General features: G+C 32.4%; 1 protein-coding gene across 2 annotated transcripts in view; it reads left to right on the plus strand.

The window, feature by feature from the left end:
* LOC106478350 (homeobox protein Meis1-like) overlaps positions 1-27,746 on the plus strand; it is a 193,703-nt gene that overhangs the window by 113,483 nt on the left and 52,474 nt on the right. Inside the window, exons 8-9 of one of the 2 annotated variants that reach the window (XM_022381943.1) lie at positions 4,102-4,140; positions 20,624-20,763. In XM_022381943.1, the coding sequence (XP_022237651.1) occupies positions 4,102-4,140; positions 20,624-20,763 (179 nt within the window). The remainder of the gene's footprint in view (positions 1-4,101; positions 4,141-20,623; positions 20,764-27,746) is intronic. The other variant, XM_013938890.2, reaches the window with a different exon arrangement.

Here is a 27,746-nt window from a genome sequence, read left to right on the forward strand (position 1 = left end):
AAAATATATGAACATAATTCCACATATCCAACCAAATATATATATATATATATATATATATTGTTTAGTTTATAATTAAATACAAAGGCTACACAATGGGCTATCTGTGCCCACCGGATTCAAGCGTTGGAAGTTCGTAGACATACCGCTGTGCCACTGGGGGACATATATATATATATTACAATCTAAGAAAAACGGGTCTAATAAATCTATTAAGTCGTATTCAACATCATTTTCGTTTGAAATGTTTTAAATCTATTTTTAAACCAGTGCATGCGTTTTATGTGAATTATATTTTTCAGTAGAATCAAAGCGCTATTTTTCGAGGCTAACCGTCAACTGTTTAGAATCGTAATTGCTTCGGTATCATTGCGTTTTGATACTAACAATTAATTGCCATTTTTTAGTGTTTGCATATGTTTCAAAAACAGATGAGAAAGTTATTTTGAGTATTGCGTATTTTTAACATAGTAATAAGATGCTATTGTGATTTTTTTAAATTAGTATAAGGTGGTTGACAATTTATTGCTTAAGAAAAATATATGCCACTGTTAATCTCCACTAGTGAAAATATGCACGACTATTTATGAAAAATCAGTGACGATAAAAAAATATATACATATAAAAGCATCAAAGCTATTATTCTCTGTAAAAGAATCATTGGCTGCCGCCTAGAGGTAATTTTTATAACACAATAATAGAATGAAGTCACGAAAGCGCTTGAAAGTTTAGAACGGATTGAAGTATCACGATCTTTGGCTAGTTTATTATTAGAAGACACTCTCGATTTCTGTATCTTTATATTTTCTGATGACCAGAATATGGAATGTATTCTGAGAAGAGAAACATTGTATGAGGGACGTCGACAGCTGTGAATTATATACTGACGTTACGTCATAAACTGAGTGGATCGTATCTCGATCATGGAGGGGTGAATGTAGGAGACAACCCTCTCACCATAACAGGACGCATTCTATAAAGCCTGAATATATATATATATACACATCCTGTTACATAAATGGAGGCACTCCGTGTGCCTGGTTTTTCCTTCCTTGTATAATGAATTACTACTACAACCTCGTGCAAATATATACTCAGCAATAATCACATAATAAGAAAGCGCGCTTCAGAAATTTTGATTCAAGAAAAAATAAAGTGCTTTTACTTAATGACAACGAAAAGAGAATCTCGTAACAGGGTATTCTGGAGCTAATTTCTCAATGTTATGATTAATCAGAGTACGTTGTTTTTTTCAGACTTTTGATGTCTGTTTCTGGTTAACGACAAACGTAGTTTGAAGTTCTTTCGGCCATTTATATACTTATCAAGGATCGTCAAATTAAACTCCGATACACATCACACAGAGAGAACATTAATTATGCTTTGTTATTTGGCCAATAACATTACGGCACATTAACACGCATAGAGTATTGACAGTGTTCCTTAAGATATTAGCTTTCCATATTACTATGTGTGCCTGCATGCCCTGTTCTTAAATCTGAGCCTCTAACTGGTAGTTAGATATAAACACGTATAACAACAATATCATTTGGGTGGTTTTAACGTTACGTCATGAATATATTACTTCTTTGTTGTGATTGTTAATCCTGTTAAAAACAATTGAGATTTATTCTACATTATTAAATTCTGTTGACATATTTTCAAGAGATGATAATTTGTCATTTTTATAAAACAGTTACTTTTATGGACTAGATGACGAAACTGTTTGTAGCAATCTGGATGTATAAGTAAGAAACTGTTAACTAACCGTTAGTTATCCACCAGGTTAAGTGCATAATTATTACGAGTTTTAGTAACTAGTGGCCTCAATATCAAAATATTTGATGTATGTTGGTTACTAAGAAACCCAAGTTCTTAGTTCCTGAAGGTTATTTATTACGATATTTAACTGAGTATATAGGATTGTTTGTCTTTTAATTAAGCACAAAGCTACACCACGGGTATCGAAACCCGGTTTCTAGCGTTGTAAGTCCGCAGACATACCGCTGTGCCACTGGAGGGCAAGTATATAGGAAGAGCTATTCTAAAAACATATGTTTGTTGACTAGATATCGCAGGGTTTATTGTGTAGTGCATCATTCAGCAGTGCACATGTTTTTTCTGCTTGATAACTTCATGAACGATCTATAACATATATGTATGCCATTTTTTGGGTTAAGTATTCATACCTAACACCTTAAGAACAATTCCAACATATAAGTAACTCACCTAAAGAGCTTACAATATATTTATAAAAAAGGGAGAATTCAAGCTCAAACTATACGCCCTGGTACATGTAGTGTCGCGCAATTTATTCAACCTATAGTATGCAAAATCAGTTTCTTTATTGCATCTGATTATAAATGACGTAGTTTCTTACACTCGTCCTACTTGTTGTTCTTCTATCTGCTGAACAAAGTTTCTTATAGTTCATTTTCACAGTATTAATATGTAGGCATACTAAACAGTTTTGATGTTTTCATAATGTACATTGTACATCCAGCACACACTGCTAATGTAGATTTATCACACACTGTTAGCATCTTTATAATGTAGATATATCACACGCTGCTAATATCTTCATAATGTAGATACAGCACACCCTGCTAATATCTTTATAATGTGTATACAGCGCACACTGCTAATATCTTCATAATATAGGTACAGCACACACACTGATAATATATTCAAAAGCCACATATAATGAAATGTTCACAAGTTTATTTAATAAATATATTTTAAACAATATCTTATTATGTAATGCAAATGCATAACAAGTAACAAAAACACAGTATGTTAACCATTTATAGTGACTTGGTGTTAGAGATGTTAATTTAACATAAATTATCTTCAGTTATCTTAATGTTGTTAAATTAGGTTTGTTTGACATACACAGTTTTTGTAGATTACACCTTTATTAAAGTGTATTGAGCTTCATTACTATAAATGTTTGATTGTTATTCAAGGTTCGAATAGTGTGTGTGTTATAACTTGAGATAGGTTTAATTCAGTGTATTGATGTACATTGAAGCAGCTGGATTACAGTTTTATTTATGATGTTTTATGTGAAGTTAATACACATCTTGGAATAACCAGCTAAATTAAATCTTGCACAAGGCTACAACATGATCAAATATTCTTCAACCCGCTTTTGGTGTTAGTAAAAGCAAGGCTACAATATGATTACACGTTCTTTCATCATGATTTCTATATTTTATGAATGCAAGGCTTCATCATTGTCATACTTGTATACAGCACTTGTAATACATTCCTACAACACACTTTGTGAATTATTGAAAAGAACAATACAGCATGGTCGCAGAATTTTTTCATCGTGCTTTCTGTATTAGTAAAAATAAACTTACAACATAGCACCTTATTTCTATACTTGGACTCTCCTACTGATTAATACACATGCTGCAGTTGTATGCACTTTGTACTCACTTTAAATACAAAACTATTTCTACATGTTACTACAAGTATTTAGAAAGCGCTATTGTATGCACTTTGTACCAACACCCACTACTCAACTGTTTCTCAATATTATACAAGTACTTAAAAAGTGCTGTTGTATGCACTTTGTGCCAACACCCACTACTCAACTGTTTCTCCATATTAATACAAGTATGTAAAACTACATACAACAGCACTTTGTGAAACAGTTGAGTAGTGGGTGTTGGCTTCATAATAATACAAGTATTTAGAAAGTGCCGTTGTATGTAGTTTGTACCAACACCCACAACTCAACTGTTTCTTCATAATAATACAAGTATTTAGGAACTATTGTTGTATCCACTTTACGCTTTACATCAACACTAAAATGTTTCAAAACATTAACGAAGGCATTAAATGTTATTTTTCTAATATTATTTTTTTTGCATACAATGACTAAATATTTCTGAAGATTACAAAATGTTCAGTATCAAGATTGTTTCCATTTTTCTACGTTTGAACGTTTATTTTATAGCGTGTAAAGTAACAAACAATAATATGTTTTGCTATCGATAGTGCTCACCATTGCGATTGACCACTTTTGAATGTTAGTATAACATAATTAGTTGCAAAACCAAAGTTTTTCTTGTTTTTGTCTCACATTTATAGACCCCGGTGTACCTGAAGAATCAAACTCGGGAATGGCATGTAAGTTTATATTTTCCGGTATAAGCTCCACCTTTTCCTTCTCAAAAACGTCTATTTACTTTACTACGGAAGAACATATTTTTATATTTTATTGTGTTTTTTTTTATTTTCATCGATTTTCAATTTTCCTCTAAATGTGTATGTTACTTATGGTAATTACTTTCATTTGTATTGAATTAAAACTTTAAGTTAGCAATATTTTTAAATATTTAATTCTTAGTTTATTTATATCAGGTTAGAGGGATTCTGTAGGATTTTCTACGACTGTAAGTAAGATGTAAGATTCTTCCTGAGGTTTGCATTTTTTAGCTACATGCTCTGAATTCAATGACAAACTCCCAAACATGAAGCCTATCTAAAGCCTATATAGAGAGTTTAACATAGTTCGTCATAACTAGTGGCTATATAAAAGATAGATATTAATTAAGACTATAATGTTTAGATTGTAGGATCTATAGATATATAAATTTCAGTTTGGTCTATTCAAGCATTGAAACTTCTGATTCATCTTCGCCAACTAATCTTCTTATAGTACATTAGAGAAATCAAACTAAAGCGATGTGCCCTTCATGCACTCGCCATGTTGTAGATTAAATCTCCGTAGTTTATTAAGTTATTATAAAACACAAAATCTGTGTCTTGCGGTAAATGGTTTACTTTTATTTCACTTGATTTCAAAATAGCTTTATTTTTCCTTTTTTTTCTGGTAGTGGAACAAAATAAGACAATCTATACATATAAAATTTATCCCCTTTATCCAGTAAGTTTTTTTTCTAAGTGTCTGCCCAAACTGCAACCTCTGACAATGAATGTTATTCAAGCTTTTGTCCTGCAGATTGTGAGAATTTGGTAGTAATAGCAGTCTTTAGAACAGCTTCTGTTAGCTTTGCTTGTGGTATGGGATCAACGGATCAAATGGATGGTTTGAAGGATTCAATGCTCCTCGGCTAAGCAGATTTGTTAGATGCAGTAAACAGAGGCAATGCTCGTGCGTACTGCTTTTCTTGATCAATTGTGCATGAATAATCCAATCAAGAAAGACGGAGGGACGTCCGCCACATCTAAAACCAAACTGCCGCCACACCATCGCTCCTGTCGAGAATACTGAGATAATGACACTTATATCTACTACTAGGTGAGGATGTGACTGCTCGAAAACTCGCACAGAATATCGTCTCATCAACAAAAGCTCCACAGAGACTCCGAAAATTAGTGGGAGGCGATAATTGAATATAGTGATCATTATGAGTACAAAAAAGGCCTTTCAATCGTTTCGTTCTTTTCTAGAAGGGGGTGAGAATGGGTGTATGTTATTAGCAATAATGTTCTATTGTTGGATTTCTGGTATTTCTGGCACGAACAAACTGTTCAGCCCATGAACACTCAACAGGCAATACGTACAGCTGGTAGGTCCTAGTTAGTCTTAACTGTGACGTGTCGGGATTGTTGCTGATTGGCAGATATGGTGACGTCAGCTATGCCCTCCAAAACATAATGAGTAACATAAGCTTGAAAAGAAGTTGAGAACATTTGTCCTAAGCACGTGAATCTTTGTACATTATTTCTATATGTAATTGGCACACACTAGTCATTATCTAATGGCCTGTTACAAAGGTGAGGAGTAGTTTATTGGGGAAGAAGGGAGAGGAAATTGTGGAACACATTTTATACTCATTACCAAGAAGTTGTTTTAATTATTTGAGTTATTGATTGTATTGGTTGAGAATACTTTCTAGTTACATGTACGTAGAAGTCATGCAAGTGATGGAAACATACAATGTAAAATCCAATTTCTTCACTGTAGGCTTTATACTTTATTGGTTCTTTCAAGAAAATGCTTACCTTGGAATCTCAAATTATACCAGTCTCTCAAAAAATGTTCGTAGTTTAATAAACTTCAGAATCGAAAGCAAAAATTAAAATATGTCTTAATTAACTAAGTATTTGAACTACCGTATTTTATATTCTGTATATTCTATATTCAAGAAGTTTATACTTTACAAAATACTTTAAACCTGATATAAAAATATGTATGCAACTACAATTTATCTAAACGTTTTTCTTATACGGTACCTGGAACTGTTACTGATATACTGTATTTGGAACTGTTATTGATCCGGAAACATTACTGATATGCTGTATTTGGAACTGCTACTGATCTAAAAACGTTACTGGTATGCTATGTTTGGAACTATTACTGATCTGGAAACATTACTGATATGCTGTATTTGGAACTATTACTGATCTAAAAACGTTACTGGTATACTATATTTGGAACTATTACTGATCTGGAAGCGTTACTGATATGCTGTGTTTGGAACTGTTACTGATATGGAAGCATTACTGATATGTTGTGTTTGGAACTGTTACTCATCTAGAAACGTTACTGGTATATGTTATCTGAAACTGTTATCGATATAGTTTTAAAACTTTACTGATATAAAAATGTTTCAGGCAATGAAAAATGATTTGCTGGTGTTGGAACAGAAACAGAGAGGACAGAGTTTGTTCTACATGTAAATATGCTGACAACCAGACATTTTCTGAGCATGCTTTAAGTAGGATTTCAAGATAACATTGTTACATACACCCTGTGTGGTAACTTTACGGAATTCAACTACGTTGTTGGACTTATAATAAACAATCTGTGTGATTTTAAACGTTATTCAACATATAGGTTATCTTAAAGAAAGAACTGAAGTACGAAATATACCAAATTGGTTTGCAACACCTTTAACAATTGATCAATTGAAGCTTTCTCTCGGGCTTGCTTTAGTTGGATTTTTAACATTATGCGTTTAAAGCTTACATAAAATTGAAAAAAAGGTTTGTTTAATACTTAGATAATTGACGTATTGTATTATAGCTACTGCATTGATTTCGAAATTGAGGATTTAAAACTTTAAATACGTATTTTGCTGAATGTTTAGGGCGAGAAAAGTCCCTAGTCAAAGTAGATTTATGCCTTTACAAAAATGCAACTCTCAGTCATTTTAGACCTGTTATAACAAAAAGTCAATAGAAATTGAAAGGAAATGCAAAAACAAGTGTATTACGAGGTATAGAATAATAGTATATTAAACGTGCTATAAAGTCAACATGTCTTACCAGAGAAACAACTTAGAAAAAAAAATAACAATGAAATCATTTTAATATCATCTAACTTTAAATGTACAAGATAAATTTGTGAAAGTAGAACCCTCTAAGTGTCAGAGATACTTTCTTTATGATATTATTTTCAAAATAGAAGAGAAAATCAAAATAAAAGTTTCAGCTTAAGACTTTATAACTCACTATGCTTAATCCTCAACTCTCATTCATTGTTTATGAAAATATTTTCATTGTACAGTTGAACGTTCTTAAGAACTGTTTGTCATTCAGCAACTTACTCTATCAAATACGCAGTATATAAATAAACAAATGTGATGTAAGTTATTTTCTCGTTCACCTTTAAGTTTCTTGAACTAGTGAAGTAGCAGAATGATTTTTGAATTTTTAACATTAAAGAAGTAAAAATTCTAGACTTAATATATTGATGTGGTAAACGTGAATATTCTTATCCAGCAGATATACATATCTGCTAAAGTCTAAATAGTGTAATATGCAAAATATGAAATGTTTGTTTTTTGTGCTAAAATTCAATACAGTATATAGACAAGAACTGCTTGAAAGGAACCATTTAGAAATTTCAGTTATCACAAGTTTACAAACATGTACCACGGGGACAAGAACATTTAGAGTAACAACTGAAGGTCCCTAAACGCGTGCTAAACGTGAAGGGAAAACGTGTTTGTTACTTATAATTACTGACAAAACAATATAGCATTATGATTATATAACGTTCTTTTTAAACATTACACAATTTTCACAATGTAAAAACAATAATGAGTTTTGTTTTTGAGAGAAAATGGTGAGTAGTCCTACTTGAAGTTGAGAAAACAGTAGTACTATTATAATCATTGAGAGAAAGAAGAGAAGCCTATAATAAAATCTATGGAACGTTCCTAACGCACGTGAAAATATATGTTTATATGCATCAGGGAATTATAAGGATTTTGAGGTTTTTCTAAAGTCATCTGGAGGATCCTATTACAAGAACTGTATGGAAATGAATGTGTCGCTAAAAATATAAAAGTTTAGTTTACTCAACTACTAAAACCCACTCAGTTCAGTCTTGGTGTACTTACATCTTGATGAATTTTGTCTTATTTTGCGTAGCTTGCTTTTTTGTTTTGTTCTGTACGTGTAGAATGTGGTGTGAAATATCATGCTCATATATCTACTTATGAACAGAAAGGGGAAAAAATACTAAGCAATCGGATTTTATCGTTTTAGTGATATAACCGGCTCGTGTAGTATCTTTGTAAAATACATGTGGAAATAACTTGTTATTTTCACAAACAGTTAATTCTGTTACTAGGATAGATATTCATATCACATGCAACTAGTAATAAACAAAAAAAAGTTGCTAGATTCCCTCAGGACCGTAAACTATATATTCCGTAATCATATATCATGTCCAACCTTCTAGCTTGAGTTAGACTATAACAGAAACATAGCCAACAAGACTATTGTTTACTGGGTAAACTTAAATGAACCTATAAAATAATTATACTTCTGATAATTGGTTATATTTTCTCATACATACAATTCAATATTTCAATGTCCATATAGACTTGCAATCATCTTTAGAGCAGCCTGACGTTTCCTTGTGATAAATATAAATGTTTTATGCAAACTTTATTTAACTAATTATATCATCTGTTTACTACGTTTGACTTCTTACTATAATTTCTGAAAAACTTTCTGTATTTTTTCAAAGTTGCTTGAATTCGTTTTATGATGAATCGAAATACCTTTTTAAACCATAGGTAACAATAAACAATATCGGTTTGATGTCCGGGGGTTTTGTATATTTCTCTGTGATTGTTCAAAACAAGTTTGTAGCGTGTATGTTGCTGTTGCCATCCAGATTTCTATGTTACTCAGTATATACTACAGCAAAATTAATAATATCACTGTATTATTATTTGGTTGAGCTTTTGTTTGTTTGTAATTAAGCACAAAGCTACACAAAGGGCTATCTGTCAAGTAAAGCACGTTTTGTTTTCCCGTCATTTCTGACAGGCTTTTATATTTTAGTTGAATTCAATCGCTAACATAGGTATAAATAGCTCCTAAATTTCGGCACTTTTTTGTTATATAAAATCCTGTCGAGGAGGGAGTTTTTATACCAAGGATTTGTTTAGCAATGAGTGAAACTAATTTGTCGTTTGTTATGAAGAGAAGCTTTGGAACGATGTTCGAGTATTTACAAGAAATGTGATTTTAAGGGAACTATTGGAATAATGCAACTGATGTAATTAGAAAATAACTGTGATCAGTGAATGCTTGGACAATGATCGATGCTGGGAAGAGACACTCTAGGTAAAGATGATATTGCTCATGATAGGCTTTAGTTTCCTGAAGCTAGGAGGCCCTTTGTTTTTATTATGTATGTTTACTTGCGGTAAAGTTGCAAATGCGTATTGGAGGATTCAGATTTGGTAGGCTGGAACGGGCAATGAAAAGAGGAAGTATCATAGGAGAAAAAGTGGAATTGGACTGGTGTAACTCACGAAATTCGGAGAAATCGAGCGTGACCGACTGACTAAGCGACTGTCACTTGGCTTGTATGATTATGATAACATGCAAAGGCATGGCTTAAATTCGTCTCGTTATTATAAATAACAATAATATAAACAAAATACATGCACAATGTATCTGTTTATATCTTTATCATAAAGATAAGTCATACCAATGTAAAATATATCCTATAATTCTTTTTTTTTTACATTATAGATTACCATAGGAGATTATTCTTACTTCTTTTGGTAGGTCTATTTTCATACATGGATTGAAAAAGTAGGCTTGATGCTGATTGAATAATATGTTGGAATATTATTTTTCTGGTTGGATCTCTTTTTTTTTTTCTATACTGTGTTTATTGGTTGATATATTAATGTTATTCTAAGTATGTTATACAATGTAAGGTTGAGAATTTTAGGTAGGAAGTTCTGTTTGCTATACACTGAAGTTATATTATATAAAAAAGAAAACTAGTTTTATTGCAAACTAAAGTTAAAAAGTGATACTACCAGTGAAAATGATGGGTGTTAGTGACTTTGAGTATCCTGTGTCAGCTTTTAAACAGTAAAGTAAATGTTTCGTACTAACATTTACTTCCTAATCTAGAAGAACAAAACTGTGTCTGGTCGTGTAAAACTAAAAACACTTGCTAAAAAAACTGAAACATCACGTCAAAGACAATTGCAGATGTGATGCCACCTCTTTTACCACTGACACTGAAGCAGTAACTAAATATCTCCAAAAGGAGCACATTTATTTAATTTCACGGTGATGGAACTGATGGTATGACTGAATAAGATGGAACCATATCATCACTTTTCACTCAAATTACTACTTTCAATAAGTCGCTAAGAGTAAGATGCCTACACCAAGTTGACATTACTGAATTCATTGGTAGAACATTAGATGACTAGAAAGGAGATCTTCAGGCCTGCTTGCTCATGTTGTTTCTGTTAGTCCACAAACTTCTTAGTCGTAACAAACTAGAGGGAATGTCTAACAGTTCATAATATAAATGTTCAAAAGAAAATCAAAGTCCTGATCAAGGAAGCCCCTTATGTTTACATGGTATCTGAAGCCAGAGTAATACCGTTTATTAAGGAATCTACTTCATGGTCTTTTATCTATTTACCAGAACCCACGAATCTGGATATCTGCAAATTACGTCACAAGTAAATTTTGAAATACTATTACTGGGCCCTGAGACTATCATAAGTGTTTCTGTTGTTGTCAGACAATGCAACCAGCTTGAAGGCCGACAGGAAACTTTTGATTTATGAATATCTAACCCATAGGGCTATGGATGTGGAACTTACAATACAGCTATTTAATAATGATGTAGAAAGTTTCAAAACAATCTCATCTGATCTGTGGAAGGACAAATAATTTTTGAAATTATTTAAAAACAAACAGGTGCCAGCAGCCATTTTGAATACAAACTTTTCAACATTCTATTTCATCTAAATTCAGTAAACCTTGAACAACAATGGGCCTTAAACCTTGAAAAAAGGCTCCGCAGTCAGCTGTTTTGTAAGAGCCTGTTCCTTGTTATTGTCCTAAAGAGACCTGTATTAATATCCTCGATGAAGAAACGGAAAGTAATATTTCTGAAATCATACTGTATAGAGCCTGCTCATGATTGTGTAAACATCTAATCAAAATAAAATTAGAAAATCTAGGTTTCAAAGTGTTGAAAGTTATTTGGCAGTCAAATTTATAATTTTCTACCTTCTATTATACCTCTTAAAATATTCATAGACATCATGGCGCATTTATAACACCAGAACAGGTTTAAATACGACGGTCCCTTTACGTTTGTTTACATCATGCTAGGTGATCGTAATATGTTGATCCTCAGATGACAGGTAAAGTTGAAACCAGGATTACCCTATGTAATACTGATATCCGCTGAAGGCAGAATTTGCTTTAGGGCACACCCATTCTGAGCATACTGAGAACTTCAAAAGTTCAGTGCTTTGTTGCTTATTCAAGAAGTCATTATTCAGCTATATACTAAGATGATGTAAACAAGAATCACTAGTTAGAAGTGTAATCAAGTGTTAATGTGTACAAATCAGAACATATTTTCGTACTTATGAAGTCAGAAGTTGCATATATATTTAAGAACAATAAGATGGTGTCAACTAGAAATCAAGAAAACAAAGAAAATTATGTCACACAATGTTGGATTTCTTACAATGGCCAGTTCTTTTTCAAATGTCAATAATTATCTGAAAATAACAAAATCATAGTTTAGTTTGAAACATTTATGATTATTTAGATTTATAATGTTTAGATATTTGGGCCAAAATATATAAGATTAAAATAATAGTTTTTATAAGCGATTTTGAACACCTTGAAAAGCACACATAAACTATATATTTTGTTTGTTTGTTGTTGTGCACAAAGCTACACAATGGGCTATTTTTGCTGTGCCCACCACGGGTATCGAAACCCTGTTTTTAGCGTCCAAGCCCGCAGACTTACCGCTGTGCCATTGGGAGGGGGCATATAATTGTTTCCCACAGCATAAAAACCTTGAATATTTACAGTTTGTCGACTAACATTTTGATCTCAGTGGTATTTGATTATCTGTTGGAAACACAAATCATCCTATAGTCACAAATAAAACAGACTGACATAACTAGCCTCATATTAGCAGGTAAGGACACTGGAAAAACATTCTTTATTCAAAAGGCTTGTATATATGTATCATTAGGTTATTGTAGAAGACGTGTCAGATTTTGAGATAATTCTTAATCAGTGTCTACATAAAAACAACGTTATTTGGTTAATTCAGCGTTTCGACATGTCTTAAGACATCATTTCAAAAAAGATGGTACAAGCTAAATAAAGAATCTATCGAATCCTGGAAAGGCTTGTTATTTTTCCAATTGTAATAGAAATGTGTCGTGTAAGTGAAAATATTTCTCATCTAAGAAGAGTTTATTCGTGAAACTAGAAGAGCAAGGAAATCGTTCGCAATATTATCAAAAATCTAAATTAAATTTCTGTAGAAATTCTTCATTCAGCCAGCATGAACCACAATTTAAACTTCTTTTCGTTTTTCTTTATTTTACCTTTTTTACCTCTTTGAGATCAAAGGAATCATATTGCAAATATGGCTTTGCTCAAACACTATTTATCAAAAATTATAAGTCATTCTAGTACTTTCCGCCCGATATAAGGAACGTTTCTGGAATTCATTTTCTTAAGAAGTAAAAACATTTGTTGAGAGTTTTTGTGAATCAAGTACAGACATAATACTATACGTATAAATTCAATAAGTCTTGATGAAATCTTCTAGTGGCAGCTCATTACATAATGTATTGGATATTATAATTCAGAAACTCTTGTCAGAGTCTTCTAGTGGCAGCTTATTAGATACAGTATTGGATATTATCTAAATTCAGCAAGTCTTGTTAAAATATTCTAGTGGCAGCTCATTACATACAGCATTGGATATTATCTAAATTCAGGAAGTCTTGCTAAAATCTTCTACTGACAGCTTATTAGATACAATATTGGATATTATCTAAACTCAGAAAGTCTTGCTAGAGTTTTCCAGCGACAGCTTATTGGGCTTTAAAGCATAAATATTTATAGAGAAGATGTGCAGAAATTAATTTAACAAAATTGCTTACCTTTGCTTTAGAAACTTGTTAAAATATTTTTCAGTCATCCTGTATATAACATCATTCTAAAATGTTAAATAATCAAAAACTAAATTAGGGATGTGTTAATAGCGTTGTCTAATAGCTGATAAGTTGCAATTAATATTTCTGTATATTTCAATGAAGAAAACGACAAAACTGGAACCATTTCAGGATACATACGTTGCTTTTTCAGGAATAAAACTGATACTGATATAATTTGGTGGTAGTTATAGAATTATGTGGAACATTTCTAAGGATATGAACTTATAAACTATTAAGCTTAACTCCTTTATAATTAACGTGACAGCACAAATAAACTAAACATATTATAACACAAGATAATGTTTGGGGACAACATGGGACCTATTGGTTCATCTCGGCTGTCCCATCCTCTAAACAAAACTGAAACTATTAATAAATATATTATAAACAATCTTAAAATCAGCCCTTATCGTTCACTTACTTATCAATCTTTCACTTAAACTCAGTTAAATTTATTACTTCCACAACATCGGAAGGCAACCCATTCCAATGGCTAACCACCCTGTTAGAAAAATAAAACTTAGCTCAAGATGACTCCTATCCTGCCAAAATTTATATTTATGAACAAAGATGATGCATCAACACTATCAATTCCCTTTACAATCTTAAACACCTCAATCAGATCCCTTCTAACTCTTCTTTTTTTCAAGAGAAAACAATTTGAGAGATTTCAGCATTTCCTCGTATGATAAGCCATCCATCCTAGGCACCATTCTACTAACCCTCCTCTGAACACTTTCCAATATTTCAGTGTCCTTCCTAAGGTAAGGAGCCCGAGACTGAACCCAATACTCCAAATGTGGCTTAACCAGTGACCTATGGAATGAAATTATAAGCTCTTTAAACGTGTATTCAATATTGCTATAAATACAAACCAAAATCCTATTTGTCATACCACTAGCAACAGTCCACTGCTTGGATGGCTTAAGAGACTGATCAACTATTACACCAAAATTCCTTTCTTTCATGACACTATTAAGGTTATCCACATCCAAATTATACTTATAATTCTGATTATAATAACCCACGTGCATTATCTTGCATTTATTACAATTAAAACCCATTTGTCATTTATTTGACCACCTCACTAAATGATCTAAATCCTTTTGTAAATCAACAGCATCCTCTTCAGACCTTGCAACATCAAAGACCTTAATATCATCTGCAAATTTAAGTAATTTATTGACCATTCCTTCATCTATGTCACTAATGTAAATAAAAAAGCAAAGGTCCTCAGACTGAGCCCTGAGGTACCCCACTTGTAACATTAATCCAGTTTGACTGAACTCCATTTGTAACAACCCTCTGCTTTCTTCCATTTAGCCACTTTTCTATCCAATTTACTAACTTATCCCCCACAGCTATCGAACATTGTTAAATAACCACAGATTATTATTTACGATCGTTATATTATACACTTATTGATATCCTAGTTCTAAGTTGCAATAATATATGTATGATGCACTGTTGACAAGTGTAAAGAAATAATTAGCTTTAAAGTTTGCGTTGTTTTTGATAACGATAAGTAAAGAGACAGATAATGTTATATGTGGCACCACTGCCACATCAGAGAACGCTTTGATGTAGTTTTTATTTCTATCTTACTTGCCTTGATAATTAGAAGGTTACCTTTACCCAAATAGTACAACTAATGGAAGACGATCTACTCATAATTTAATTATACCCAGTTTTCAGTTTTTTTGTGTAAATTCTCGCTCTTGTTTTTTTTAATGCACGGTAATTATTTTTTATACAGTCAGACAAAGCTTAGAAATAAATGCATGTAGGACTGATCAGGGGAGAATGCTGAGGCAATCGCTTTTCGTAAATAATGCAGTAATTATATAATTGTGATGAAAAAATATTTTGAATCGAGATGTGATTTCTTTCTTTCAACTTCTCTCCCAACAATCATTTTAATAAATCTCTTAAACAGTTCTTGAATTACTTATCTTCTTTCTAGTATGAAGGTATTAGAAATGACAAGTGGTTTCGTAAAATTCTGCTAAAATCTGACGTAATGCTTACAGTGTGAAAGTAATTCATCATTGTAAACTCCCAGTGGAGCATAGGGCCGCAACAACACCTCGCCAACGGAAGGTGTTGTTGCAGTTACTTGTAGCAGGTTGGTTTTTACGGGGTGGAGTTGCTAGCCCCGCGCCCAACCCTCCTCCTTTCTCATCCTGGACTTGGGACCAGGCAAAGGCGGAGGTTGGCATGTTTGGTGTGATTCGAACCCGCGACCCTCAGATTATGAGTCGAGCGCCCTAACCACCTGGCCATGCCGGGCCTTTGTTTGTGTATACAGTTGTAATATTAACGAAGATATCTTTTAAAATTAATTTCATTATTTCCATAATAAATTATAGAACAGACAAATATAGAATTTATATTTTAAGTTATATTTAAATAAAAATAGCTTTAGAAATTGTCCACCTACAAAAGTTCACATTTTAGTTTAGATACTGTTGAGAAACGATGTAAGATTTAATTATTAACAGCTTCTGCTAAACATTAAGCTAATTATATTAACTTATAAATTAACTCAATGAAAATTTATATATAAGAATGCGATAGGGAGTACGTAAAGTCATACATCAATATACAACAAAATAATGTTTCTACATTACATCATCAGTTGGGTGCTCCGCTGTTGACGATATTTTGGACCGTTATACTAATAATATCTCAAGCGTTTTGGCCAGCCTAAAAGGTTCGTGTTAGTCCTAAGTCAAGTTACTGAGCTAACGATAGAAAAACAATCCTCATAATTATAATATTGCTTTTATAGATGTAGCGTGTATGTCAGTATCTATGTATGTAACCAAAACTCCTTCGCCATCTATTGAATGGCACCACAAACAAAAATCCGTAAAAAAAATTCACACTTTGGCTATTCAAGATTCAGAAAATTAGAAAAATAACTGTGGTACGTGCAACAACCCTTTCTTTATAATAGAACACAATTTTAAATAAAAGTATTCTCCCCACAACAAGAACACGACTTTCACTAGGACTGTACGTGAGGTTTTGATTATATCTTTATTGATGTAATTTTTAAATGTAGTACTGAGTTCTTAAAAAACTATTATTTTCAATAAAAGATACCACTTTTAATATATAAAAACACTACAGTTTATATCAGTAAAATTTATTAAAATCTTGAGCTCTTTACATTGAATCATGTTGACTAATAGGACAATCCAAACGCTTTTCCCGTGCAGTTCTTCCCAAAAAAAAAATTCTTTTTTTTTAGAACATGTTCATTTTTCTAATTTTTTTCAATGAGGTATGAATACTACGATTAGTAATTACTAGTACAAGCGGGCGCCCGTAGGGCGGCGTTTCTGCTAGTAAATGGTAATAATCAAACTTATTTTAAACATTGTAGTCAATGGTATTAAAGAAATTAAGTCAACAAAATTGAGCATGCTATAACTTAATGTTTCGCAGAATTTTCAGTTTACAATATTTCCCACCGATAAATACTTTTTGCCTTCTGATATGAGCACGTAGGCTTGTTATAAAAAGCGTTTCGAAGATAGATATCACAGTGGGCTAAGAGCAGTCAGGGCGTGATTTGCAGTCAGGGCGTTTTAAGAAAGACTTCACAGTAACCTAAAAGCAGAGAAGGCATGCAAGAAGTTTATATGAAACATCTTACACTAACATCTTACACTTTGTCTGCTCATATCCTAGTGTATGAAACATCTTACACTAACATCTTACACTTTGTCTGCTCATATCCTAGTGTATGAAACATCTTACAAAGATATGAGCAGACAAAGTGTAAGATGTTAGTGTAAGATGTTTCATACACTAGGATATGAGCAGACAAAGTGTAAGATGTTTCATACACTAAGATATGAGCAGAAAACAGTGTATGAAACATCTTACACTAACATCTTACACTTTGTCTGCTCATATCTTAGTGTATGAAACATCTTACACTAAGATATGAGCAGACAAAGTTTGATATGCAAAGGGTTTCTAATGGAAGATGTTTACGCTTTTTGATCTCGTTTATAAAAGATTTCTTAAATTTATTGTGATTACTTGAAGATATTATGCACTTGCCATAAAAACTATCTTTCCGATTCATGTTTTGGAAGTTGTTAAGTCATAAAGTTACAAATGGATTCTTATTTAAAACGTTAGTCTTACATTACATACTTTAAAATTGCTCATATCTTCATTTCGTAATCGGCTCAGTTTTATCTTAAAACAAACAGCTCTTTATTTACAATTAAAAGGAATACAACGTTAAAATCATTACACAATAAATAGTTGTTAAAAACAAAGACTTGCCATATGTGTAATATATGTTTGAGGTTTATCTACAAGAATAGATAATATAACGAAAAAGTACATAGAATATAGTGTAACATTCTCTCCGCGTTGTAAATTGATTATCTCTCGAATACAAAAGATAGAATAGAAGAAATAGATAAATGTGGGATTTACAAAATTTCTTGTATTTGTGTTCATATTGTCGAGCCCCCCAGGTGGCACAGCGGTATGTCTGCGGACTTACAACGTTATAAACCGGGTTTCGATACTCGTGGTGGGCAGAGCACAAATACCCCATTGTGTAACTTTGTGCTTAACTTGAAAACAAACAAGCATACTGTCGAGTTCATATTGGCCAAATTTGTAGACATTTAAAATTCAGGATCAAGGAAAACATAAAACGCGGTAGAAAAATGAAAATAATTGAATCGGTATTAGCAGAACATGTGGCAGAAATATATGTTACAGACTGGAGTAACACTAAGTTGATAAAACAGATAGAATTTAAAATTGAATTAAATATCAGAGAAACTACTGAAATTAAAAAAAACCAAAGATATCGTATTAAACAAGAAAGCTGGTCCAAGTCTAGAAATAATTAAGTACTGTACAGATATTTTGTAACTCTGGGTAGTTTAAGCCTAGATGGCATTATTGGTATATAAATAATTATGTGGGTTTATAAGTCCTAACCATGCCTTTACCATTACTCCTGAAGATGATGTCATAGGACACCGAAAAATATGTAGAGTCTTTTTGGGAAAGTCCATGTTTTTATTAACTATTTACTGTGTAATGATTTTAACGTTGTATTCCTTTTCATTGTACATAGATGTTTTACAAAATCTTCGTTTTAAATCATTCAGACAGTTATTATTTTAATTAAGCTGTTTAATTTTTTGTTGTTATAATATGGTCAGTAAAAAGTCTTACAAAAATTCTGTAGAAATAAAGACATTTATGAACATATATAATTGAATTTATGTGTCTATAGTTGCATACACACGGATCCTGCACATGTTAGTGTGAGTATGCTCAGTTAATATAGTTGTGAAAAAGTGCTTTTCTTTCTTTCTTCGCACCCAAAATAACATATTCGATTATTTGGAGAAAAAATCCAGCTTTGTAACTAAAAAGGTTTTTATAGATTTTGAAAAGTGTTTCTTGTTCTTGATCAATGTTAATAATTCCCAAAGGAATCTCTGCTTGAGAAAAGTGATGTTAGCGGACAGGTCAGCCCCTTGGGTCAGCGTCTTGATTCAAGTGTCATTCAAACTTCATTTCCTGTATTATGTGGGAGTAATAGAAGTGAAAGGTTTCGATTACCACTGTTGGACCTAATGGCCGCCAAATGTGACAACATGTTCACTGACACTGCGATCATTGTCTCCCATACAGTCTGAAATTGCTGAAAGACAGTAATGGAAATCACTGAAGATTGAATCTTTTGTTTGTATATTAACCATGATTGAAGGCTCTTTCCCTGAAGAACTGGACAAAAATGAAGAAAATATGCTCGAATTTTACAGTGCATTAGATTATAAAACCTTCGGGTAAAATGTACATTATTTTATAATCTATATAACATTGTTTTCAAATCGATACAAATAGCGTGCATATGATGCGTGATTGTATTGTAGTTACACATTAAAGTTAGATCTCATTACAGAACTGTTGTTATTTTTCAACGAGGATTATTTATTTTTTTCTAAAAAACAAACTTGAATCATTCCATACTGCAGTTTTGTCACTAAAATTTATGAATATGTTCGGTATTCAAGATTGAAGAATAAGTGTAAAATCCCTAAACTTTGATTAACTTAACAGTTGAGAACAAATATAATTAGACATTCTGAAGTTTAAGACGATTTGTTCGCTAACATCCAAGTAGAAAACCCACATCCGTATTCAGGTATTAGAAAAATGTTTAATGTAATAATTTACCAGAGCTAAGCATATAAGAATATCAGAAAATTAAGAGAATATTTTCAGGGGTAACTTAAAGATCTATAAAAAACTAGCTTGAAAATATCATAAATACTACAGTTCTAATCGGGAATATAGAAAATAACAATGATAAGATATTTTCATATATTTAAAGTTATGCTTAACTTACATAACTGAGATAACACAAGAAAGCAACATCATTGTACTTGTCGAAATACTGTATAGTTAAGAATACGTAATACTTTAGTTTGTAGTACTTCCCTATTGTTTTATATTGTTTCTTCCAAGTATTTGTTGTTAAGCACAATGTTACACAATGAACTTTTTTGTGCTGTGACCACCACGGTTATCGAATACCGATTTTAGCGGCGTAATTTTAGACACTGGAAGGCTTTCTCCAGGTAATCTATAATATTTAAGTTCTTGTTGAATTGCATGGACGTAAAAATGTTTTAAACAAAACAGTAAGTATTTTATAACTTAAGTATTATATAAAATAATGTAGTCAATATTCATGATTGTTTTTAAAATTGACTCATACACATAAGCTGTAAAGTAGAAGATGCATATCGCCATGTACGTCTTCTTGGGCTCGATTTACTGAATCACTCACATTGCACACTGAATGAAATATCTGAATAAAAGTGTCAGAAAAGCAAACTTCTGTTCCTTGTATCACCAAAAACTGATCATTACAACTGTGTGAGGTTAGGTATTAATAACGGCACAATGTCAAAATCTATTCCTTGTCCTGTTTATATCTAAAGCATATAATGTTATGCAGATAAGGAATTAATTTAATCTAATCGGTGAACAGACTGTATTGTTTTCATTGAATATGCAAGAATAGGTAGTTAAATTGTTATTTTATTTTGTACTTAACAAGAATAATAAATTAGAATTTACATTCTCATCACCAGGGGACGCCAGTATAGGTTCGGGAGATGGTACTGGAGAGGATGACGATGATGAAAGAGGAAAGAAGAGACAGAAAAAACGTGGAATATTTCCTAAAGTTGCTACTAACATAATGCGTGCATGGCTTTTCCAGCATCTGACGGTAAGAAAAACAAAGATTTCTTAAAATAAGCTATCAAATTATGCTACAAATTCATGATCACTGTTGTGTTATATGTCATAAAATTATAAACTTTAATTAGTGATTTTTTTTTTGTTATTGTAAACAGTAAGTTGCGCTTCGTTTTTTTGTAAGGAATCTGTCATAATAATTGGTTAAATAAGTATCAATATATATTTATACTCATTTTTTATTATCATGCTGGTAGTAACACGAGAAAAGTATAAGGAAAATAAAGCATGAATTATGCGATATTAATATGATTACTGATTTCCTCAAAATGTTATATGAATAAATAGAGATTTCTTGATATTTAAGAAAAGCTCATAGCTTTAAAGCATTTACTATAAGCTTTCTAGTGAAACGGTTGGTACTAGGCTTACAATAAGTTCTAGACTTGGAGAAGATTTGCAAAACATTTCTAAATAAGCTATCACAGTGAGCTAAGAGCAGAAAAGGCATGATAACATTCATATCATGTTACGAACAAATCAAAAGATTGGTCACTGCTTATACTGTATATTAAATATTAAATTGCATATATCAAAATGCTACTGATGTGTGTTATTTAAAATTAAAAAGATATAAACTAACGAAGCTCAAAGATATAAACATATATTTACACAGTTTATCAAATTATATAACATAAGAAGTAAGAGAATTCTTTATTCATAGATAGAAATATGATAGGTTATAAGATTACAGTAAAAGTAACTTATAAAGTTCCTTATTTCATTGTAAGATTATTTACAAGTGACATTTACTAGTTCCTTATTTCATTGTAAGATTACAGTAAATGTCGCTTGTAAAATTCCTTATTTCATTGTAAGACTACAGTAAAAGTAACTTGTAAAGTTCCTTATTTCATTGTAAGATTACAGTAAAAGTAACTTGTAAAGTTCCTTATTTCATTGTAAGATTTAAATAAACGTATCTTGTAAAAGTCCTTATTTCACTTCAAGTTATAATAGGATCAAGATCCAACTTGAGAACAGAATAAATGATTTTTATTGCATATAGTTGACAAATATTTCTTAGTAGAGCGCTCTGTGAAATCACTGTTTACTCTAAATGCATACAGTAGATTTTTATTTTACATCTAAGGATGTAAAGAAAATGTAAATCCAACTGTTTATTTGGTTGAACTCTTTATGATTACATTGTACTCTCTTCTGTATTTATACGTTCAAGCAATATTAAAATTTGTTATTTGAAGACGTATCGACGTCACGTAATTGTCAATAATATTCTATAGTAGCAGTAGTAAATAATAGAGTTTGGTACATTATATCTACATTCTACGCTTAAAGAATTAGAACGATCAGTTATCTTATAAATGAAGCACAACATTAACCAACTATTTATATTTTCTTTCTGGAACACTTTCTCACGACTCACTTTCCCATTAATGTGGGAACTCCACCTGGTGTCAGTAAACTACCAGTTAACCAAGATGATGTTTTCACACACTTGTTGACTTAGCTGAGTTGGCAATATATATACATAAAGCCTTTGTAGCCTAACGCGTCCACTGTAATACCAACTTCCGTGGCTCAACTCATGTATTTATACTTATTGCCGGAAATATATGGCTTTTCCGTAGCTTTATTAGATCTCACGATCTCTGGCTCTTGGGTTCTGGGAAAGTAAATACGCACTTGTATACACATTGAAGGAGAGTCATTGTAGTTTTTATAGTCATGAAATTACGGTAAATCTAAGCTGCGGTGTTAGGATGTGATTTTTCAAAAATGAATAAAAGTTGAAAGTTTTTGTTTCCTAGCAGCAATACATTTCATTATTATCTATATACAATAGCCAATTTCTTTATTACATTTTGAATTAATATTAAAAAACACAACCTTTACTAACGACGTTAACAATTCATTTTGCTTTAAGAAATCTTCATCTGTATGACTAGTGAAGTTTCTTGTGATTTTGAACTTTGTCAAAATTATTTATAAGTAATATGTTCAACAGAAATCGCAGCCAGTATGAGACGAGTTTATAAATTCTAATTAGAAAGTTATGAACAAAGCGACATTATATCGTGAAATATGTATGTGGACTATATAAGATAACAGTTAATAATGATAGTTTTTCACCGTTTAACTGATGTGTGTGTGTATGTGTTATGCATGCTTTGTACAACAGATGACCTTAAAGTGTGTTCATGCACAATATTATTCTAAAGATGTTATAAATCCCACTACCCAAAGAGCGTAAAACTATTTGAATTATACAACAACTGCTATTTAGATTTCATTGTGGATTGTTGTACCGAGTCTTTATTGTAAAGTACAGTTCTTTGGCTTATTTGCGACGAATTAAAACTTTTTTTAACATTAATATTGTTAACAGAGTTTCATTGTAGGATTGGAATTCAACCGTACCATTGTTGTTTTTCATTTGGGTTTTTTATCATGTTTTCTTAGGCGAGTGAAACGGTTATATGATTTATTTTAGTGTGAAATTATTAAGTAATATTCTGGGTAATTTTAACTGAGGTGTTTGATGCTTTGATACTAATCATTTAATTAGTTTATTAATTTTTCTCCACGACATCAAAAACTTTACATGTGTTATTGTTCTAATTTAGTAACTACAGTCTTTAAAGTACATTACTATAATTTCTACAGAATTTTTCAACTGTGCGGTAGAAGATAGGAGAACACTGACATGATAGTTTACTATAGCGAATTTTTCAACAATACTAGATATTTAAATTTGATGACGATTGATGTTTGTTTTAGGGCAAAGCCACATTGGGCTATCTACTGTGTGAACAGAGAGAAATCGAACTCTAGATTTTGCGTTGTAAGTCTGTATACTTACCACTGTCCCACCAAAGGACTATATACCACAGAAGACAATAGTTTACAACAGTTAAGTGGGTTTTGAACGCTTGCATAACTCAAATGTTGGTCATTTTTTCTAACCACTTGTTCCTGCATCACATGACATTTTTCTAGACATTTCGTTTTAGTTATTTTTTTCGTTCAAAATATATAACTTTACTCAGCATTTTGCGTTTCCACTTTTCTATATTTTCAAAAACATGCACACACCATGTTACTTTGTGCACACATGCTAAAGGAACGATGTCAGTATTCAGAATTGATGCAACTTGTATTAATCTACATGTTTATGAATTTAGCTAATTCAGCAAAAAACAATATCAGTCGTCAATTCAGATGCTTGTTCTATCTCCACCCCTCCCCGACAGAAAGGTAAGCCTAGTAAACCTAATCAACTACCGTGTATGTGAGGCTGGAGCTTACTGGGATTGTTAATTGTTGTATAGCTAGTATGATCGGATCAAACGAGGTTTTGGGTTCTATTCTGTGCGCTTCGTCTCCCACTGGTGTCGGGCGATTAGAGACAGCGTTCACTTCGTCTCTAATTGCATTAGTTTGGACATCAGCGTTTTGTCCCGGCGCCGATTGGATCTGTAATATGGTTGCTGGCATTTCCCCGATTAAAGCGGCATCAAAACTGGGAGGCAGCAAGAGAGAGAGCGCTGAAGAACTGTTGTTTGAAGCGTATTTTTGTTATGGACGCGTCTGCCGTTAAACGAGGTTAACGGCTCCTAGAAACGAACCGAATGGAGGGCAAGCAGTGAACAAAAAAGGTTTATAGTACTCATTCCTCGGCGTACTTCTACTATTAAAGCTATGTTACCGATGAAGCAACCCAAGTAACGTACGATAGAAGAACCAAACCTTGCTTGAACGCTTAAAAAAACCCAAACAAAACGCCACCGCCATTTAGAATATTCTGATACGCTTCTTTCTTGACTACAATAACCAACAGATATTACTTTACATAATCATTGCGCCCCCTCCACATTTCAAAAATAACATCGTTCTAGCTAAAGTTTCTCTAAACTCATATATATACGCAATTATTTTCAGCTCACAGCAAAGTTTGATTTATACAAACAAGATAAAAGTACAAAACCAAATACTTTTCTTTTCAGTAGAAGTATATAAATAAGCACCCTTGACTCTGTTCTGCAATATGGCAACCTTAAGCCTTCTAACTGAGCTTTGGCAAAGTGAGAGTCATCTAACTGTAAAACCGCATATAATACAGAAGAATAAGAGATTTGTATCATTATTGTAATGACCTTTTGCAGCACATCTGTACTCTGATCCTATTTTGGAAATTGTACACGTATAATACTCTCACGACTGCTCTTTTCTTTTGCTTTCTCACACACACGCGTAGCTGTGTGAATCACAACAACGGAAGGATTATCACGGGTAGTCGGGCAGACAGTATGTTCAGGATTAGGGTTAGCTGGCTTGAGGGAGATTAGCAGTGGTGACTATGCTCTTCTTCACACCCCAGTGGTTACACCCGTCCCTCTTCAATAAGTGGTGGGTAAAGTTCTGTGTACACATATCCCAAGCGCAAAGAGAAACTTTCCTATAGAGCTGTGTGCATCTCAGGCTTGACTTCCTTCCCTCTCGTGAAAGGTTTGGTATCGGAACCATCCATATCGAACTGCAAGGATAAGAACTTGAATTTGAGCACACTAACCCTAATTTAGAAATCTGCTTCAATTTTGATACTATAAACAAACTGTTGTGCCACATAAAGATCTCATTTAATGGAAAAATTACTAAAACTGGTTGATGAATTTAAACAATTTAAACTAGATAACTATGTACCATGTATAATTTGACATATCTTTATGCTCTGTCTATATAATCATACAAATAAAAATGTTTTACATCTTTGAATTCTTACTTGGGGAATTCGTTAAACACAATGTTTCTACAAGATTTCAACAAGGATATACGCAGTGTAAAACATTTATTCTTATTATTATAATATAACGTTATAAACTTTTATTCTTTACAACTCCTTTTTTATCTATCTTTATTTTTTTCTTCCTGACGCATTCGCTATGCTTCATTTCATCTTTGTATATGCAAGTACTAATTTACGTTTTATTTAAATTTTCGATATTTATCTATTCTATTGCAATATATTTTTATAAGTATACATAGAAACAGCAGAAAGTAAGTGTTCAATGACTAGTTATAACCTTTTGCATCTTCATTCGTTTTTGCAATATGTTTCGATGAAGTAAACATTTTGTTTTACATTATATACTTCCCAGCGGATACAGGCTTTTTGTTCGATCGAAAGGCGTATATAACATAAATATCTATTCAATATATAAAATATATTTCAGCTTTTTGCCTAATTTCACTTGGATTGGTCTAATAAAATAAAGCCAGCCAATAAAATTCGTTCAGGATACAACTGATCGAATCTTTCAAGCATCATTCACTAAGGCAGGGGTTCTAAAACTGAGCCGCGGGAAAGTAGCAGGAAAGGGGGGGGGGGTAATAAATACACAAAATACAATACTGTTAAGGTACTCAGTATCTTTACAGCTATTTCAGAGGGAGGGGCTCATTCGGGATGTTCTTGAGGATATTGTGCAGAGAACGTTTTGGAACTCCTGCACTAGGAGATGGGCGTTGATGTCTTTTTTTTTAACATTAACGACGACTTCGCTCAAATTCAATCTTCACACGTGAGAAAAAACAGAGGTGAAATTGTTGCAGAGGTGCACACTGCTGTTAGAGAACATGCCTGTGTAAAATATCCATATGCATATTCAGTTCGATCTGCAGTGGCACTATAACCGGCACACTGCTGTTAGAGAACATGCCTGTGTAAAATATCCATATGTATATTCAGCTCGATCTAGCAGTGGCACTATAACCGGCACACTGCTGTTAGAGAACATGCCTGTGTAAAATATCCATATGTATATTCAGCTCGATCTGCAGTGGCACTATAACCGGCACACTGCTGTTAGAGAACATGCCTGTGTAAAATATCCATATGTATATTCAGCTCGATCTGCAGTGGCACTATAACCGGCACACTGCTGTTAGAGAACATGCCTGTGTAAAATATCCACATGCATATTTGGCTCGATCTGCAATGGTTCTATAACCACTGTTCTATGTATTTTATAATTAGTTTTCTAATTTTATTCTGTTAACGACATTAAAATATTGAAGTGCGGTTATATCTTGGATAGAAATCAGACATATAATGTACTTCTTTTTAAAAAAAAATAAAGGTTGAAAAATTACATTTCGTTCAAACAAACGTTTCCTTCAGCAAGCCCAAAAAATTCGCATAAACTTCTTCAGAAGAGTTTCTCTTATTTTCGCTTCCTCCTCTGATACAGAACAGGTGTTGGAAAAGTATGTGAGAAACTTGTTTTAATTATTCTATATTTAAGTTCTTATGTTCTGCGTCCACTTGGTGATTATTCGTTGATACAGATTTAATAACATCTCCCTGTCTTTAAATGAAAATCAAACAATCAATCTTCTTTCTGACTTTGTATACAAATCATACTGTGACATAACCCTATCAGGTTTTTAATTCCGCAGCGACAGACTTAATTTAATCTTTCCAACAGAAAGGCGAATTATTCTTGTTTAAGTAATATACATATAATTAATTTCTCCGTATTTTAACTCCGTGAATTATATATAAACGTATTTGTAAACTCAACCCTCAAATTACCGACTACTATGCCGTTACTACGACTGGAGATTCACATGTTTTGCGTTATATTGAGTCGTTTTATATTTTTTCTCCTTACAAGACTCAGTATAAAGAACTGCCCCAAAGCAGTCAATGAAACCAATGGCTTTTCAATACAAAATACGTAAGAGAACCTCAGCACTAATTGGTGGCACAGTTAACATTTTTGTGTGGCTCAAAATTTATTATAGACCTTGTAGCCAACAAAGTTATGGACCCACAGTTCATTTTGTACATACATAATTTAGAAACATGTATTTAAAATGTTGATCGGGCCCAGATGGACCTCACTGATTACTCTAGAATGAAAGCTATATTTTTTCATTCATTGAGTATTATAAAATATACTGATATTCACTATACGAATGAGGTTCAAC

Source organism: Limulus polyphemus, unplaced genomic scaffold, assembly GCF_000517525.1.
Source record: "Limulus polyphemus unplaced genomic scaffold, Limulus_polyphemus-2.1.2 Scaffold202, whole genome shotgun sequence".
Classification (NCBI taxonomy): Eukaryota; Metazoa; Arthropoda; class Merostomata; order Xiphosura; family Limulidae; genus Limulus; species Limulus polyphemus.